At 38.2% G+C, this 16681-nt stretch overlaps 1 protein-coding gene across 1 annotated transcript in view; it reads right to left on the reverse strand.

Annotated features, from left to right (window-relative positions):
• The window catches only part of LOC128645634 (potassium voltage-gated channel subfamily H member 8-like), a 1117245-nt gene that overhangs the window by 42166 nt on the left and 1058398 nt on the right, over positions 1 to 16681 (reverse strand). Inside the window, exon 13 of the mRNA XM_053698756.1 lies at positions 12990 to 13087. Coding sequence (XP_053554731.1) covers positions 12990 to 13087 — 98 coding nt within the window. The remainder of the gene's footprint in view (positions 1 to 12989; positions 13088 to 16681) is intronic.

Below are 16681 nucleotides of genomic sequence, written 5' to 3' on the forward strand. Positions count from 1 at the left end.
TTGGCGGTTTAAGAGTTAATAGGTTAAATAGGTATATTGCGATGTGGGGGTTTTGTGGTTTAGGGGGTTAATAGATTAATTAGCTTTAATGCTATGTGGGGGTTGGCGGTTTAGGGGTTAATATTTTAATTATGTTATTTGCTACATTGCGCTCCACTAGTAATCTAGTTGTAAGTAGGTAGAACATTTCAGAATTTCTTCTCTTTCCTTTTGCCCTGCTTCCGTTTAGTTCTGTTTACTTACTACATCAAGAGTCTGGGCATCCATTGATACACTATATGGCCTAATGAAGCCCCACCCATTGCTAACAGGTGCATAAAATCCAGCATGAAGCCATGAAATCTCCATGGACAAACATTGGCAGTACACTGAGTCATACTAAAGAACTCAGTGACTTCAAATGTGGCACTGTCATAGGATACCACCTTTGTCACAAGTTGGTTTGAGAAATTTCTGCTCTACTAGATCTGCCCCGGCCAACTTTAAATACTATTAATGTGAAGTGGAAACATCTAGCAACAACAACAGCCAATCCACGTAGTGGTAGACTACGCAAAGTCAGAGTGCTGAAGTGTATATCTCATACAAATTGACTATCATTTATTGCATCTCTCACTACAGAGATCCAAAGTGCCTCTAGAAACAGCAACAGTAAAAAACTTTCATTGAGATTACGAGTTTTGCGGTAACAGGGGTGCGGTGCTAATGAGCAGTTTCAGCTCACAGCTTACCTACAGACAACACTGGTATTACGGGTTTTTTTCAACCGGGCGTTAGCCTCTAAAAAGTGAGCCGAGAGCAAAATTTAGCTCCACATCTCACTGTAATACCAGCGCTGCTTACGGTAGCGGTGAGCTGGCTAAACGTGCACCTGCAAAAAAGCAGCATTCAGCTCCTAACGCAGCCCCATTGATTCCTATGGGGAAAGGAAATTTATGTCTACACCTAACACCCTAACATGAACCCCAGGTCTACACACCCCTAATCTTACACTTATTAACCCCTAATCTGCCGCCCTTGACATCGCCGACACCTGCATTATATTATTAACCCCTAATCTGCCGCTACGGACACCGCAGCCACCTACATTATACTAACTAACCACTAATCTGCTGCCCCCAACATCGCCAAACCCTACATTTTATTTATTAACCCCTACTCTGCCGCCCCCTATGTCGCCGCCGCCACCTACCTACACTTATTAACCCCCTAATCTGCCACCCCCAATGTCGCCGCCACTATAATAAATATATTAACCCCTAAACCTAAGTCTAACCCTAACCCTACCCCCCCTAACTTAAATAATTTAAAATAATCTAAATAAAATTACTACAATTAAATTAATTATTCCTATTTAAAACTAAATACTTACCTATAAAATAAACCCTAAACTAGCTACAATATAACTAATAGTTACATTGTAGCTAGCTTAGGATTTATTTTTATTTTACAGGCAACTTTGTATTTATTTTAACTAGGTAGAATAGTTATTAAATAGTTATTAACTATTTACTAACTACCTAGATAAAATAAATACAAATTGACCTGTAAAATAAAACCTAACCTAAGTTACAATTACACCTAACACTACACTATAATTAAATTAATTACCTAAACTAACTACAATTAAATACAATTAAATTAAATAAACTAAAGTATGAAAAAAACAAACACTAAAATACAAAAAATAATAAAATAATTAAAAAACATTTAAACTAATTACACCTAATCTAATCCCCCTAATAAAATAAAAAAGCCCCCCAAAATAAAAAAAAATCCCTACCCTATACTAAATTACAAATAGCCCTTAAAAGTAATCAGCACTTTTACCTGAAAAAAAAATACAATACCCCCCAACATTAAAACCCACCACCCACACACCCAGCCCTACTCTAAAACCCACCCAATCCACCCTTAATAAAACCTAACAGTAACCCCCTTGAACATCACCCTACCTTGAGACGTCTTCACCCAACCGGGCAGAAGTGGTCCTCCAGAGGTGCAGAAGTCTTCATCCGATCCGGGCAGAAGAGGACCTCCAGACGGGCAGAAGTCTTCATCCAGGTGGCATCTTCTATCTTCATCCATCCGACGAGGAGCGGCTCCATCTTGAAGACATCCGACACAGAGCATCCATCAAGACCGACGACTACCCGACGAATGACGGTTCCTTTAAATTATGTCATCCAAGATGGCGTCCCTTGAATTCCGATTGGCTGATAGGATTCTATCAGCCAATCTGAATTAAGGTAGGAAAAATCCTATTGGCTGATGCAATCAGCCAATAGGATTGAGCTTGCATTCTATTGGCTGATTGGAACAGCCAATAGAATGCGAGCTCAATCCTATTGGCTGATTGGATCAGCCAATAGGATTGAACTTCAGATTAGGGGTTAATAAATGTAGGTAGGTGTCGGCGATGTTAGGGGCGGCAGATTAGGGGTTAATAAAAATTTAACTAGTGTTTGCGAGGCCGGAGTGCAGTGGTTTAGGGGTTAATATATTTATTGAAGTGGCGGAGATGTCAGGTCGGCAGATTAGGGGTTAAAAAATGTATTTAAGTGTTTGCGATGTGGGGGCCTCGGTTTAGGGGTTAATAGGTAGTTTATGGGTGTTAGTGTACTTTGTAGCACTTTAGTTAAGAGTTTTATGTTACGGCGTTAGCCCATAAAACTATTGACTTTTAAATGCGGTAGGAGTCTTGACAGGAGAGGGTGTATCGCTCACTTCTTCCAAGACTCGTAATACCGGCGTTAGGAAAATCCCATTGAAGAGATAGGATACGCAATTGACGTAATGGGATTTGCGGTATGCTCGAGTCGCAGAAGAAAAGTGAGCGGTACACCTGTACCTGCAAGACTCTTAATACCAGCAGGTGTTAAAAAGCAGCGTTGGGACCTCTCAGCGCTGCTTTTTAAGGCTAACGCAAGATAATCTAGCAGTTTGTTTCTGAAGCTTCATGAGATGGGTTTCCATGGCCAAACAGCTGTACACAAGACTCCGATCAACATGCACAATGCCATGTTGGAGTGGTGTAAAGCATCTTGCCAGAGGATTCTAGAGCAGTGGAAATGTGTTTTGTGGGCTGATGAATCACACTTCAGTATCCGACTATCTGGCAGTCTGATGAAAGAATATGAGTGTGGCGGATGCAAGAAGAATGTAACCTACCAGAATGCATAGTGCCTACTGGTCTGAGGCTGTTTTTCACTTTTGGGCTAGACCCTTAGACGCTTTAGGGGCATATTTATCAAGCTCCGTAGGGGCTTGATGCCCCGTGTTTCTGGCTCGCCAGAAACACAAGTTATGAAGCAGCGGTCTAAAGACCTTATCATCCAACATCAGTGCCCAACCTCACAAATTATATTTAGGCTTGATGGGCACAGATTCCCACGGACACACTCCAAAATCTTGCGGAAAGCCTTCCCAGAAGAGTGGTGGCTGTTATAGCTGTAAAGGGAGGTGGGGCAACTCCATCTTAATGCCTATGGTTTTGGAATGGGATGTCCAGCAAGCTTATATAGGTGTAATAGTCAAGTGTCCACATACTTTTGGCCATATAGTGTATCTTTCATTGCAGCCTGTAATGGGCTCCAACATGTTAGCACCTGTGTCCTCCCAGGATGTTACGTGTAGGTATTCCCCTTTATTGCTTACTTCCTGGAGCAGTTTAAACCTTGCAGGAACAGACAATGTATGTAATGGGTACTATTTATGAAGTGCCTATTGCCTAACAATGGTAATGCATTTGGAAAATAGAGCAAGAATATCTGCAATAGGAGATAGATTAACCAGTGCTCTATCACAAAATACAATTATTAAAAGCCAACTGTGTATCAAAAAAGACTTTTATTTAGTCAGATGAGCAGTAACTGCTTATAAAAAAAACACAGCATAAATAAAATGTATATGGATTTTCAGTCACACTGTGGATTGAGTAATTATATTTAAAAATATCATAGAAGCCACAAAATCAAGTTTGGGGACCTTAATCAGACAATTTCAAGTAAAGGTCAATGAAAGTGGTGAAAGAAAAATATATATCCTGGTTCATCCTATTAGTATTGTATTATTTAAGAAAACCAAACTTTAAAACCTGTCTTTTTTCAGTTAAGACCCATCCCTTAACTGCCTAATTATACCTTTCCATGATGGGACCATAGCTATACCAGACAGAAAGATACCACACAAAAAAGACAAGAAATGAAAAGCAAAATAGCAAAATCTAATTATATAATAAATTCCCAGCAGCAAAAAATAGAAATGACCAATCACTCCCTTTGTAAGCAGCACAGTCTTTATGTTTCTTCAAAACCAATCTATAATTCTTGCTTCAAATAGTGGTACAGACACATTAGGAGAAAGAAAATGAAATGTGGAATAAAGAAGGTTACCTTGGGGAGCGGAGCTAGCCCTGCATCTGAGCGGTCACACTCTGCACGAGCTCTGGCTATATTTCTTAGATTTTTACTTCTCAGGGCAGGTAACTACATACTGCATGAGAGCAGTTCAGGAGGCAGAACACCTAAATCAGCTAAGAAGATACAGGAGACAAGTGCAGTGCTATATTTAACGGCTTTTATTCACAGAGGACTGCGCAGTGAATACACTGCAGACGCCATTTTGTGGGGTGGATCATGCTGGCATACCCTCTCTGAAAACTACCGATAGTATTTGGGACTCTGTAATCCCTGCACGATGCATAGAAACCCTTCACACACAGTAATTGCTGATCGGCTGGCAGCCTTTGAGCGGCAGATGGACAGATGCTTTGAAAATGTATTGCTCTCTTTGCACCCGGAGACCGCCAATGTTGCTATTGCATCAGAGACATTGGAAACTGGGAGAAACATCCAGATTGATACGTCAGACCCTCAGGTCCTTACTCAGTCAGATTCCGACACCGCTCCTACTAAACTAAGGTCTGACCAGGGATCTTTACTAAGCAAGACACCACCGCTTACGCCGCCACAATTTACCGCAGTACAGCAGCTGACATCCGGAGGGGGGCCTCACTATGATAACCAGTATTCTATACGGGCCAGACAACGACAGCTGCACAAGCTCTGGTATATACCAGATCCCACTATAGTCCTAAGACCCACCGTCTATTACAAACCCTCCTCTAGAGTACTGTGGAAGAAGGAAGGCAGGAAACACGGCACATACATGAACAGACTACAGAGTCTATACGATCCCAACCAACAGCTCCAGAAAGCTCTCCCAGGTTGTGACAGCGATATCACAAGTCAGCCACTTTCCATACCCGCTGTGTTCAGGGCCCTTAGACTTGGGATAGGATGAATATGACAGCTCCTCCATGGCCAGTTTAATACATGCTAAGAAGAGGAGACTTACTTTGTAAGACTGTTTGATTATATTTTCCACCAGTTTGGACTATTGAAATATTATGACATACAGAGCTGAATATATTCCAATGTTTCTTTTAAGAGAGATGTATTGTGACACCTAGGCATACTTATAGCTTTATCTTCACACAGTATTATCATATTGCTACGTTGTTTATCACACTCATATCCATTACTTCATATGCTCCCCAATTGAAGATCACACCACAAAGGATTTTCTTCCTATCATAAATAGTATGTTTACACTCCTACTGCACATTATAGTTATCAACTATTGCTGCTCATGTTGTCCTTGAGGTAAAAGATATACGCTTTTCAGCCATGATTCTCACACATTCTCCTAATAAAAAGGAGTACAATTGATATAGTGCATGTTAGAGCACTGTGAAACTTAAGGCATCACCTACTTAGGTACATATATAAGAAGCACCTTTTTCCTCTTCTTAGCTACTTTAGCCTCAACCCCTAGCCATAATTAATAGAGCTGCTATGACTACTAAGTGCACCAAAACCTCTCTATCTGTACACCCCACGAGACCACCCCACACAGCTCCTCTACTAAATTGTATCTCCCTAAATCACTACCTACCTGACACCCCCTTAGCTTCAGATAACACACGCCTCCAACAAGAGCCCATCTCCCCCCCTAATTCCTTTTCTTCTTTTTCCCCTTTTTCTCACCCCCCCTCCTCTCATCTCTTTCAAGCAGCTTAATCAGCTGTCCACCCCCATCTTCCTGTCCTAAATAATTGGCCCAAAAGTGGCCTCTTCAAAAGCCAATTTCCCTACCACTGACCATAAGCTCTTTGGGGTTCAAAAGTAACTCCCCCTATTCATAGAGGAACACATTACAGAAAAAAAATATATATACAGTATATATATATATAAAATGGAGGTTTATGATAGATGCCCACGCAGATTTACAGTAATGTATTTGTATTATTCAATATTTCTTTTTTCTCTTTTGTATGTTAATCACTTGGTTATTTTTATTGCATGGCATTTTATTTACATTGTATTCTCTACAACCTCAATAAAAAATATTGATTAAAAAAAAAAAAAAAAAAAAAAAAGGTTACCTTGTAAAACTATTGAAACAATCATATTCCAAGATAGCTCACTTACAATTGAGGTTTTAGAAGATATACTTATTCTGAATCTCCCTCTGTTGCTTGTAAATCACATTCATAGAAAAACTAAATGGAAAATATGAGAATTCAAAAGACTTTGCTCTTTTATTTCCATGAAAATTACATAAATAGTTAAAGGGGCTTTTTTATTTTATAATTAGCAGTTTATATAAATTAAAAAGTGGTCAAGACATTTCAAAGGTCTCTGCTCTCTGGAGCAATTAAACATTAAAAAACAAACAAAAAGAAAACAGCCAGTCCTGGATATCTTCCTTTGAGACAAGCGGCAGTGGAACTAGCCAGATAAGCAGATCTTATAAACTCTTCATTTTAAGGGAGCTATTTGGTGGAACACATTTGTTGCACATTTGTATAATGTTGACTGTACTGGACAGAAGAGAATTTCTTCTTTAGCTATAATGAGATAGAGTTAATCCAATAGGCAATGGAAGCTTTAGGGTCCCATTGTCCCTTCTTAGAAAAAGAATATAAAACAAACAAAGATTCAGGGGAAAACTGATTTGTTTAAAAAAGGAATCTTCCTATAGGTATAGAAATGCGACAACAATAAATTCCGTTCTGTACAGTGAGGTTTGGAAACCATGGTCTGTACAGTAAGTTCTGCAACTCTTTAGCTTGTCACTTAGGCATCGCCTGATGTACAGTGTGAGAACAGTTCAAGGGGTATATTTATTAATGTGCGAGCGGACATGATATGATGATATGATTCACAAACTATATCTCCTTGGTCTAGATTCAAAAATTGTGAACTGGGTGGAATGCTGGCTTAAGGACAGAAAACAAAGTGTCTTAGTAAATGGAGTTCATTCAGCAGAGGGGGCTGTTAATAGTGGTGTTCCTCAGGGGTCAGTTCTGGGGCCTGTTTTGTTTAACATATTTATCTGCGATATCAGCAAAGGGCTACAGGGGAAAGTATGTCTCTTTGCAGATGATACAAAAATTTGCAACAGAGTGGATGTTCCAGGGGGGGTAGACAAAATCAGAAGTGATATACAACAATTGGAGGATTGGACAAACGACTGGGATCTAAAGTTTAACACAGCAAAGTGTAAAATAATGCATTTAGGGAAGAAAAATCCAAATGTTAATTACAGACTCAATGACACTTTACTGACTGTTACAGATGAGGAACAGGACTTGGGAATTATTATTTCAGATGATTTAAAACTTAGTAAACAATGTAGTAATGCAGCGAGTAAGGCTAGCAGAATGATTGGATGTATTGGTAGAGGTATTTGCAGCAGAAATAGTAAGGTTCTTATGCCACTTTATAGATCATTAGTTAGGCCTCATCTTGAGTATTGTGTGCAGTTCTGGAGGCCATATCTTCAGAAGGATATTAACAAACTTGAATCTGTGCAAAGGAGGGCTACCAAAATGGTACATGTTCTAAAAAATAAAACTTACCAGGATAGGCTCAATGACCTAAATATGTATAGCTTAGAGGAGAGAAGGGAAAGAGGTGATATGATAGCAACTTTCAAGTACATTAAAGGGTTTAGTAAAACTGAGGCTGTGGGTATTTTACATAAAATGGAAAATTCAAGAACAAGGGGTCATGATCTCAAGCTAAAGGGTAGTAGATTCAGGAGTAATTTGAGGAAGCACTTCTTTACAGAAAGAGTGATTGATTTATGGAATAAACTTCCTGAAGAGGTAGTAGCAACAAACACTGTGGGGGACTTTAAAAATGCATGGGACAAGCATAGGGCTATCCTACGAACTAGATAAGTTTATACTGTTAGGTAAGGTCGGGCAGACTTGCTGGGCCTATGGCTCTTATCTGCCGTCAATATCTATGTTTCTATGTTTCTATGTCCACCGCACATCGATAAATGCCGACAGCATACGCTGTTAGTATTTATCATTGCACCAGCAGTTCTTGTGAAATGCTGGTGCAATGCCGTTCTCTCTAGCAGGAGGTATCAATCCACCCGATCGTATTCGATCGGATTGATTTCTGTACGCAGCCTCGGAGCAGGCAGACAAGTTATGTAGCAGCGGTCTTTAGACCGCTGATTCATAACTTCTGTTTCCGGCGAGCCATACGGAGCTTGATAAATCGGCCCCTAAATCTTGTTTCAGTAGATGAGATAAGTTGCAGCCACAATCGGCTTATGGAAATGAATATTTTGCACTCTTCTTCTTGATTTTAGATGAATAGCTCTCCAAAATGAAAAATAAGGTTTGCTTAATGAATATAGGGCTAGATTACAAGTATAGCGCTAATTTACAAGTGGCTGATTCTTGCTACCGCAAGCCCATGGTAGCAATTAGTGCTCAGAAAATTAAATAGAGATCAAATCTCTGGTGGTCAATTTTCTAAATGTCCCCCAATTGGACCCAAATTTAAGTCCTGTAGTTTTTTTATGAAAAAAATAGAATTTTTTTTAAATAAAAAAATAAAAAACTGCACAAAGCAGTTTTTAGGGGTTAAAAGTGGCGGGTGTGGGGTGTTAGAAAAAAAGCAGAACTGAAAAGTGCCTTTACATTGCAGTCTATGGTGGACTGTGAGGAACATTGTAAATGTAATGTGAAATATTTACAGTAAATACACAAACACGTTTATTAAATATGAATATTGCATAAATATGATTTTACATGTTTTCAGCTACTTGACTGCAAAGGGCTCCAATGCACTTATATATATGTCTCAATATGTATACATATGTATTTATGTGTTTATATGTGTGTATATATATCTGTAAATACATATGTACACACACACATACATACATATTTAGACATATATTTGTATGTATCTCTATGATAAAGCACGTTGCAGCCTTTTTTCTCAACACCTGTAACCTTATATCGTTAACCCCTTATAGCTTTTTTATGCAATTTTTTTAAAATAATTTTTTATCAGACAGTATTATTATGAGACCAACTGTATTTCTAAAATTATTTTTGATGTGTTTTGTGAAACTTTTGTGTGTAGTGCAACAGTTAACCAAAGCTCTGAGGCCACGCTAACCCAACACGCATTAATTTAATTTATGCTCAAACAAAAGTGTTTACTTTAGAGGGACAGTAAACACTTTGAGATGGTAATATACAATGATAAATTGTATATATAAAAAACTTTGCAATATACTTTTATTATTTATTTTGTCCCCTTTTCCTGTAATTACATAATACACAGCCATTGGCTGCACAATCTAATGACCTATTTATAACTGTCCTAATTGGCAACAGCAGAGAAAGTAACCTAAGTTACAACATGGAAGCTCCCATTGTTTTATAGACAATAAAAATTTAGACTCATTTTGTTAATATTTGGAAAGGTAATTAAACTTTAAAAAAATACATCTACATGTTCTTCACAGAATAATCTTTTCTTTGAATACATCATTTTATCTAGCATTTATTTAGTGTTTAATGTCCCTTTAAACTTGTAATAAACTACTTTTCACAGCATGCATCTCGTAATCTAGCACTTCCCCACTTATCGCTCTCTTCCCAATCCCTTCTAACAGTCAGTAGATCTAAATTAGCAGGATTCCATTTTATACAAGCAGGTTAGAGGTTCCTGCTTTTTACATTGTAATCTTATCGCATTTTACAGTTGGTGGTTATCTATTTTTCATTATAGCATCTAGATCAGTGGTTTTCAACCAAAGTGACCTCAAGGCCCGGTAAATTTTAGCTAGACATGTCCAGGGCCCGGTTGTTTTATATATATATATATATATATATATATATATATATATATATATATATATATATATATATATATATATATATATATATAGAGCAGCAGGGGCAGGCTGATCAGCCAGGCAAATAGGACCTGGGCCGAGGGACAGGCAAGTAGGGGGGCCCACAAATGGCATCTCCACGGATCCTGGTGCATTCCTTAAGCTGGAGTTTTCAGTTGCCCTATCAGTAACTAAGCAAAAAAAGTGTGCGTTTAGTGGGGGCCCTGGCGGGGTCTGTCGCTGTGAGGGCCATGGAGTGTGGGGTCTGGCCCGGGGGGTTGGGTGCCCTTTCTCTGGTCCTTAATGTTGGAGGTACTGGCTCTGGAGGTTGAGGGGCCTGTTGGGGGCAGGGCAGGGAGGCTACCATGTTCATTTGCATAAAATTGAATACATTTTGGTCAGTGTGAGACAGTGTTCCTGTGGCCTTGATTGGTATCAGTCTGCCCCTGGTGTGCAGTGGGGTAAGAGTGTGCAGTGGGGGCATGACAGGTCGGGGCCCACCATCAGGGCTATCACGGCCCGGTACTGGGCCACGGCCCGGCTGTTGAGAAACCAGGATCTAGATCACTGCCCCATAATTTTTTCTTTTTCATTTCTCAAATAGTGTTTTAACCATTCATACGAAATGAATATTTACCTAAACATTTATGGTAAGGATTGCTACGCTCTTTCCATTTCTAAAAAAAAACTGTGTTAATACCAATCACTTTAAATTAAAACTAATTTGAAACGTGTACAGACTATCATAACAAAAACATGATTTTTTTTCTCTCATATGAACTATTATGTACTAATTAAACCATGTGACATACTTTTTAAACTAATCATAGATTTTTAGGGGCCTAATATTCAAAAGCTCTCTGCTCAGGTGAGATAATCTAAAACATCTCGTCAGTACGGAGAGGTCCCTAAAAAAATGTTAGAAACACAAATTTTAGTTTGAAAGATATTTATATCTCACTATGCAGGGTAATTGTTATAAAGGGGAGACAACTACATTACAATATAAGGTTTAAAAACATCCCACAGATTTTGCGTGATTTCTCTCCATGCTGGTGAGCTTTTAAATATCAGGCCTTAGAAGTTCTCTACTCTCAGGTGTTCTGTGCAATGTCTAATACACCACTTAGCAATTACTATTATTGTACTTGGGTTTTAATAACACTAAGTTCCATACATTTTAGTTTCGGTATAATGTCTCTAACGTCACTCCTCAAAGGAAATACTGTACATCCCCTCATGTACCAAGAGGCCTTCTTGAGTATATTTTAATACAGACGTTTTATATAAATGAAAGCCTGTATAACCTTCTGTAACGAGAGTGATATAAGTACGTTATACAAAAATCTAATCTCAAAGCAACTTATTGACATAATGTCGTATATGTAAGTGCACCCCTTTAAAGGTACAGTTCACTGTAAAATTGTTTTTCCCTGTATGTGTTCCCCATGACTTGTTATACCAGCTGTAGTGTATGAAATTAATGAGAAACTGCTCATTTATGCTTCATTTTGCAAAATAAATAGCTGGATTTGCTTATTGAAACCACAGCCCATGAAAATAGGCTAAGCATACAGACAGATCAGATCTCTAACTTGCCACTCAAATGCTTCCCTTTCTTATCTCTGACTCTGTACAATACTTAGAAAGAAACATTGAAAATGAAAATTTTAGAGCTTTATCTCTTCCATCACCCACGCTGATGGAGTCACGCCTTGTCCTCCATTTGTACTAGTCAGATTTAGCATTCTGTTTCCAGTGATTCTCTGGAGAAGAAGGACTGAATAGTTGCCTCCTTTGAAAGGTGTGAGGAGAACTTTGAGTATTAGTACTGTTACTCATTTAATCACACATTAGTTTGAGTTATTCGAGGACTGTTTATTGTGAACTTTAATTTCGTCAATGAATAGTATGTAGTCTCTCACATGTATTACCTAAACTGATAAAAACAGCTTGTAGTGAACATCATCCACTGTATTTACAACGCAGCCCTCCAGCACAGGCTCCCCTTTGCTATACAGATACCTCATATTCCTTTGAGGTTTATTAATGTGAGCCTACACCTGATTGTTTCTTCAAATTTAAAATGAAAGCACTATTACACTATTGGATGGCTTGTATTTTTTTATATGATTTAGGAGCAATATAAGAAGGTTACCATACTACCAGAAGCTATGAAGACATCAGAATCTTAAAGAGCTAAAAAAAAACAAGGTATACTTCCACATAACCTACACCTAATACGGACCAACAGGAAGAGAATCCAGACCAAAAAGAAGATTAACAACCCACAGTGCTGCGACAGCAATCCCTCAAATCACATCTCTTCTGTAGGATACCCTAATGGGGACCTTTTATACAGTATTTAAATTGTTATTCATTGTGAATACCCTATCAGTTATCAATTGTACAATTGACTAAGGACTAATATATATAGTTTGTGGTTATCATATTGCTCTAACCAGTATCTTGTTTATATATAATACCACCATTGTAACTGCTATATATGCACCATTGTAATAGCCTAAAAAGTTTATATATTTATATCCTTCTCAGCAACCCTTCGGAAAATCATACCAGCAAATAAAGAAATCAGCAGTTCCAGAGAGACTTTGCAACCATTGATTTGGCTATCTGCAAATATTCTTTCCTCTGGGCAACAAAGGTCAGATATATATAACTGTGTGTGTCTATATGTTTAACCCTTTGGGATGCTCTATTTGTTTGTTAACATACTCACACAATGATATACAAATATAGGGTCCTACCTGAGTTTGAACATTGAGTTGAGTTTTCTTGCTTGCTATTAAAGTCGAACGTTAGAGCATTGGGTGAGCTACAGTCTGTCTCAATACCATCCACAAACCTGAAATGCAAGAAAACATATGAGTTAGAGTCAATAAACCAGCTTTGTTCATTATCTGTAATTAGCCCAGGCTCTATAACAAACATTATATGCTGTGCGACTGGCTATGTGTCTCCATTCTTCCTCTTGAATGCTAATAATGTGTGAATAATAATACTATAATGTTGCAATTTACCTGTCTCTGAATTACTGTTGTAAAGCCAATGAGCCTATCTATCAATCTCCGTATGGAGCTTGAGGGCCCGAGTTTCTGGTGAGCCTTCAGGCTCGCCAGAAACACCAGTTATGACGCAGCGGTCTAAAGACCGCTGCTCCATAACCTGTCCGCCTGCTCTGAGGAGGCGGACAGAGATCGCCACAATTCAACCGGATCGAATACGATTGGGTTGATTGACACCCCCTGTTAGCGGCCAATTGTCCACGAATCTGCAGGGGTCAGCATTGCACCAGACATTCACAAGAGCTGCTGGTGCAATAATGAATGCGGATAGCGCATTGCTCTCCGCATTCAGCGAGGTCTGTCGGACATGATCCGCAATGTCGGATAATGTCCGACAGGCCTTTCATAAATGGGCCCCTTTGTCAATTTAATAAAAATGATAAGACTGTATTAGTAGCTAAGATTTTTTTTTACAAGCACTGCTCTGATAAATATTTAATAAAAGATGTATATGATAAACCATTAAAAACCTTTGGTTGCTAGGCATCATTATGTCATAGAAAAATATTTTGAAATACATTTTGCATGCTGAGTTTTAGAGTTCAGGGGTTGATCTTGCAGACCCAGTAGCCTCAATGAACTGAACATTCCATTTGTGATCATTACTATTTATGCACTGAAGGGGGAGCACAGTCCATGTCTAATGTTTTCCCTCTTACAGTATTCACAAAGTGATTTCATCTTCTTTAAAGAATCCTATAAAATAATTATACAAATAAATATAAATCCTATAGGAACCCTACAAAATAATAATACAAATAGATATAAAGTTGTACAGCTCCATTAACAAAAAGGTAGTAACAGGAAGAAAAATAATAATATATAGATTGAGCTATGAGAAAAAAATGCCCATATGTCTTTTAGACAATAAAGATACATAGTGCATATTTATTTAAATTTTTATGATAATCTTTCATGTTTAAAAACAGGTATCACTTTGATATTTTAATTGCCAAAGTGACCACCAAACAAAAAAATGGGAATAATCAGCTTTATCATAATAGTTATTGAATTGCATTGAAGTTTTTTTCATCTCCATTTTTTATTCATTGTCTGACACTAAATCCTATCTGGTTATAAATGGCAGTCACATCCCGAAAGTTTTTCATCCAGTAACATAAAAAAAAAAAGTTTTTGGTTATTTATGAAGACTTGATGTACTTGATAATACCCCAGAACATTTGTGGACAAGATAAAAATGTTTTACCTTTTGTTTTCGTTACTGGGTGAAATATGCTCAAAAGGAACTTGCCCATTCTGCAAGGTTAGGAGGGGTAGAGACAATAAGACACAGACCCATTACAGAAACCACATCTAAATGTCTAATCTAGGAAAAAAAGAGACAGAACTCTGACTACATAAGTCCTACCAACCTACTTCACCTACTCCACAAAACTAGGATGGAAATAGAAAATGAGCCAAGACCCACTATGGGATTCATGTTGAAGTGTCTATTCCAAGCAAAACAAAGAAATAAACCCAAAATTGTTTTGCCTAGAATGGATTATTTGCAAGTCTGTGGAACAGGTGATTTGATTTGTTTGTGACTGCATGGGAAGTGGGTGTTTTGAAGCTTTTTGTTTGATTTTTTTTTTTTTTTTTGCTCAGAGCAATCACTAGGTCATGGATTCCATGGTGAGTATGTGGCTCACTATCTTTCTCCCTCCTAGCTTTATGAAATGGGGGAATTTGGCAAATGTGGCTACTTGGGAAGTCGGTTTTCTGGGTTACTCCGAATGGACACTTGGGCATGGGTTCCATGTCTTGTTGTTTCTTTCCCTCCAAGCTTTGTGTAACAGGTTAAATTGGGTGGTGCCAACACTTGGGAAAGAGGTGCTCCAGGCATTTTTTTATGCAAAACATTTTTTTTAATTCAGAGGGGATACCTGGATGTAGATTCTGTAGCTCATCCTCTCTATAACTGCTAGCCTTGTGGAATAAATAATTTAGTTGGTGTGGCAAAGGGATATCCAGACTGTTCCATATTCAATCTGGCTCAAAAGAGTGAAATGCAAATATATTATTTCAAGTTGTATGCATCTATAAAATATTATTTTAGAGAATTTTTTCCCATTCCTTTTGTAAGGTGGTGAGAGTCCACAAGTTAAAGGGACAGTCTACACCCAACCATAAGTTTTACTTACATATGTAAACACATAAAATAAGCCTCCTGCACCAGGTCCATCATACAGTAGCTGGAATATAGTAGCTGAAAATGTAAAAAAGTCTTCGTTTATAAACAGCTGAAAATGGCCTCCAGGCTCCGCCCACCTAATGTGTGCAGATGGTTGTGTTAGGCTTTTTCCTATCTTGATCGACTCGTAAATAAGTCGTAATGCTCGCACACGCTAATTTACACATGCGTGGTTGAAACACTGGTGTGTTGCTTCTTAACCATTCCCCAATATTGTAGTTTGTGATTTTCGTTCCGTTTTTTTAGCACTGCTCTCCTGCATAGCACTGTATTTGAATAGCGGTAGGTTATCTCCCTCTTTCTAGTCTCTTAATGTGCTGATCTCAAATCCCCATCCTCCTTTTGACAGCCGGTGGTTACTAATTTATCCCACACCTCTTCCCTCTTTTTTTTTTGCTGGACATTTTTTTTCTTTGAGCCTTGGAGATATACTGCTGTCCAAGTTGAAGCACAGATTAGGAATAATAACACCACACAGATTTACACACAGCAGGAGTAATAAAAACCTGCTCACAAAAGAAAATAAATCATTCATTGAGACCACGCAGTTGCGCTGCCCTGCAGAGAATGCTGTGCTGTCTTGAACTAAAAGGAAGTATGTTAGGACGGTGCTAGGATCTTCCTCTGGATGTCAGCACTTGGGCAATACAGAATACATGAACTTGGACAGTACTGAAAGTGAGTCAGGGGGTGCTGTGGTTAACTTTAGCTGTTAAAGAGTCTGTATTTTTTTATGTAAATATATTTTATAGCAACAGTTTTTGGATATGGATTATATGTATGATATATTCCATTCTCAATAGGTATATTAGAAAAATAGTCAACATCGTTATTATGTTCCCCATCATGTTTGGTTTTCTGCTGAATAACTGCTGCAATAAGTATTCTGTAGTTTATCATCTAAGGAATAATCATCACGTCTACACAGTAAGCTTTTACCCTGTATTTTTAAGTAAAAAATGTGCCTGTCGCTCCTGTATTTACAGATTTGCCTGCAGTGTCTTTTAACCCCTTAATGACCGGACCATTTTTAAATTTTCTTACCCTTAATGACAATGGCTATTTTTACATTTCTGCGGTGTTTGTGTTTAGCTGTAATTTTCCTCTTACTCATTTACTGTACCCACACATATTATATACCGTTTTTCTCGCCATTAAATGGACTTTCTAAAGATACCAT

The sequence above is a fragment of the Bombina bombina genome, chromosome 1, assembly GCF_027579735.1.
Source record: "Bombina bombina isolate aBomBom1 chromosome 1, aBomBom1.pri, whole genome shotgun sequence".
NCBI classification, from domain to species: Eukaryota; Metazoa; Chordata; class Amphibia; order Anura; family Bombinatoridae; genus Bombina; species Bombina bombina.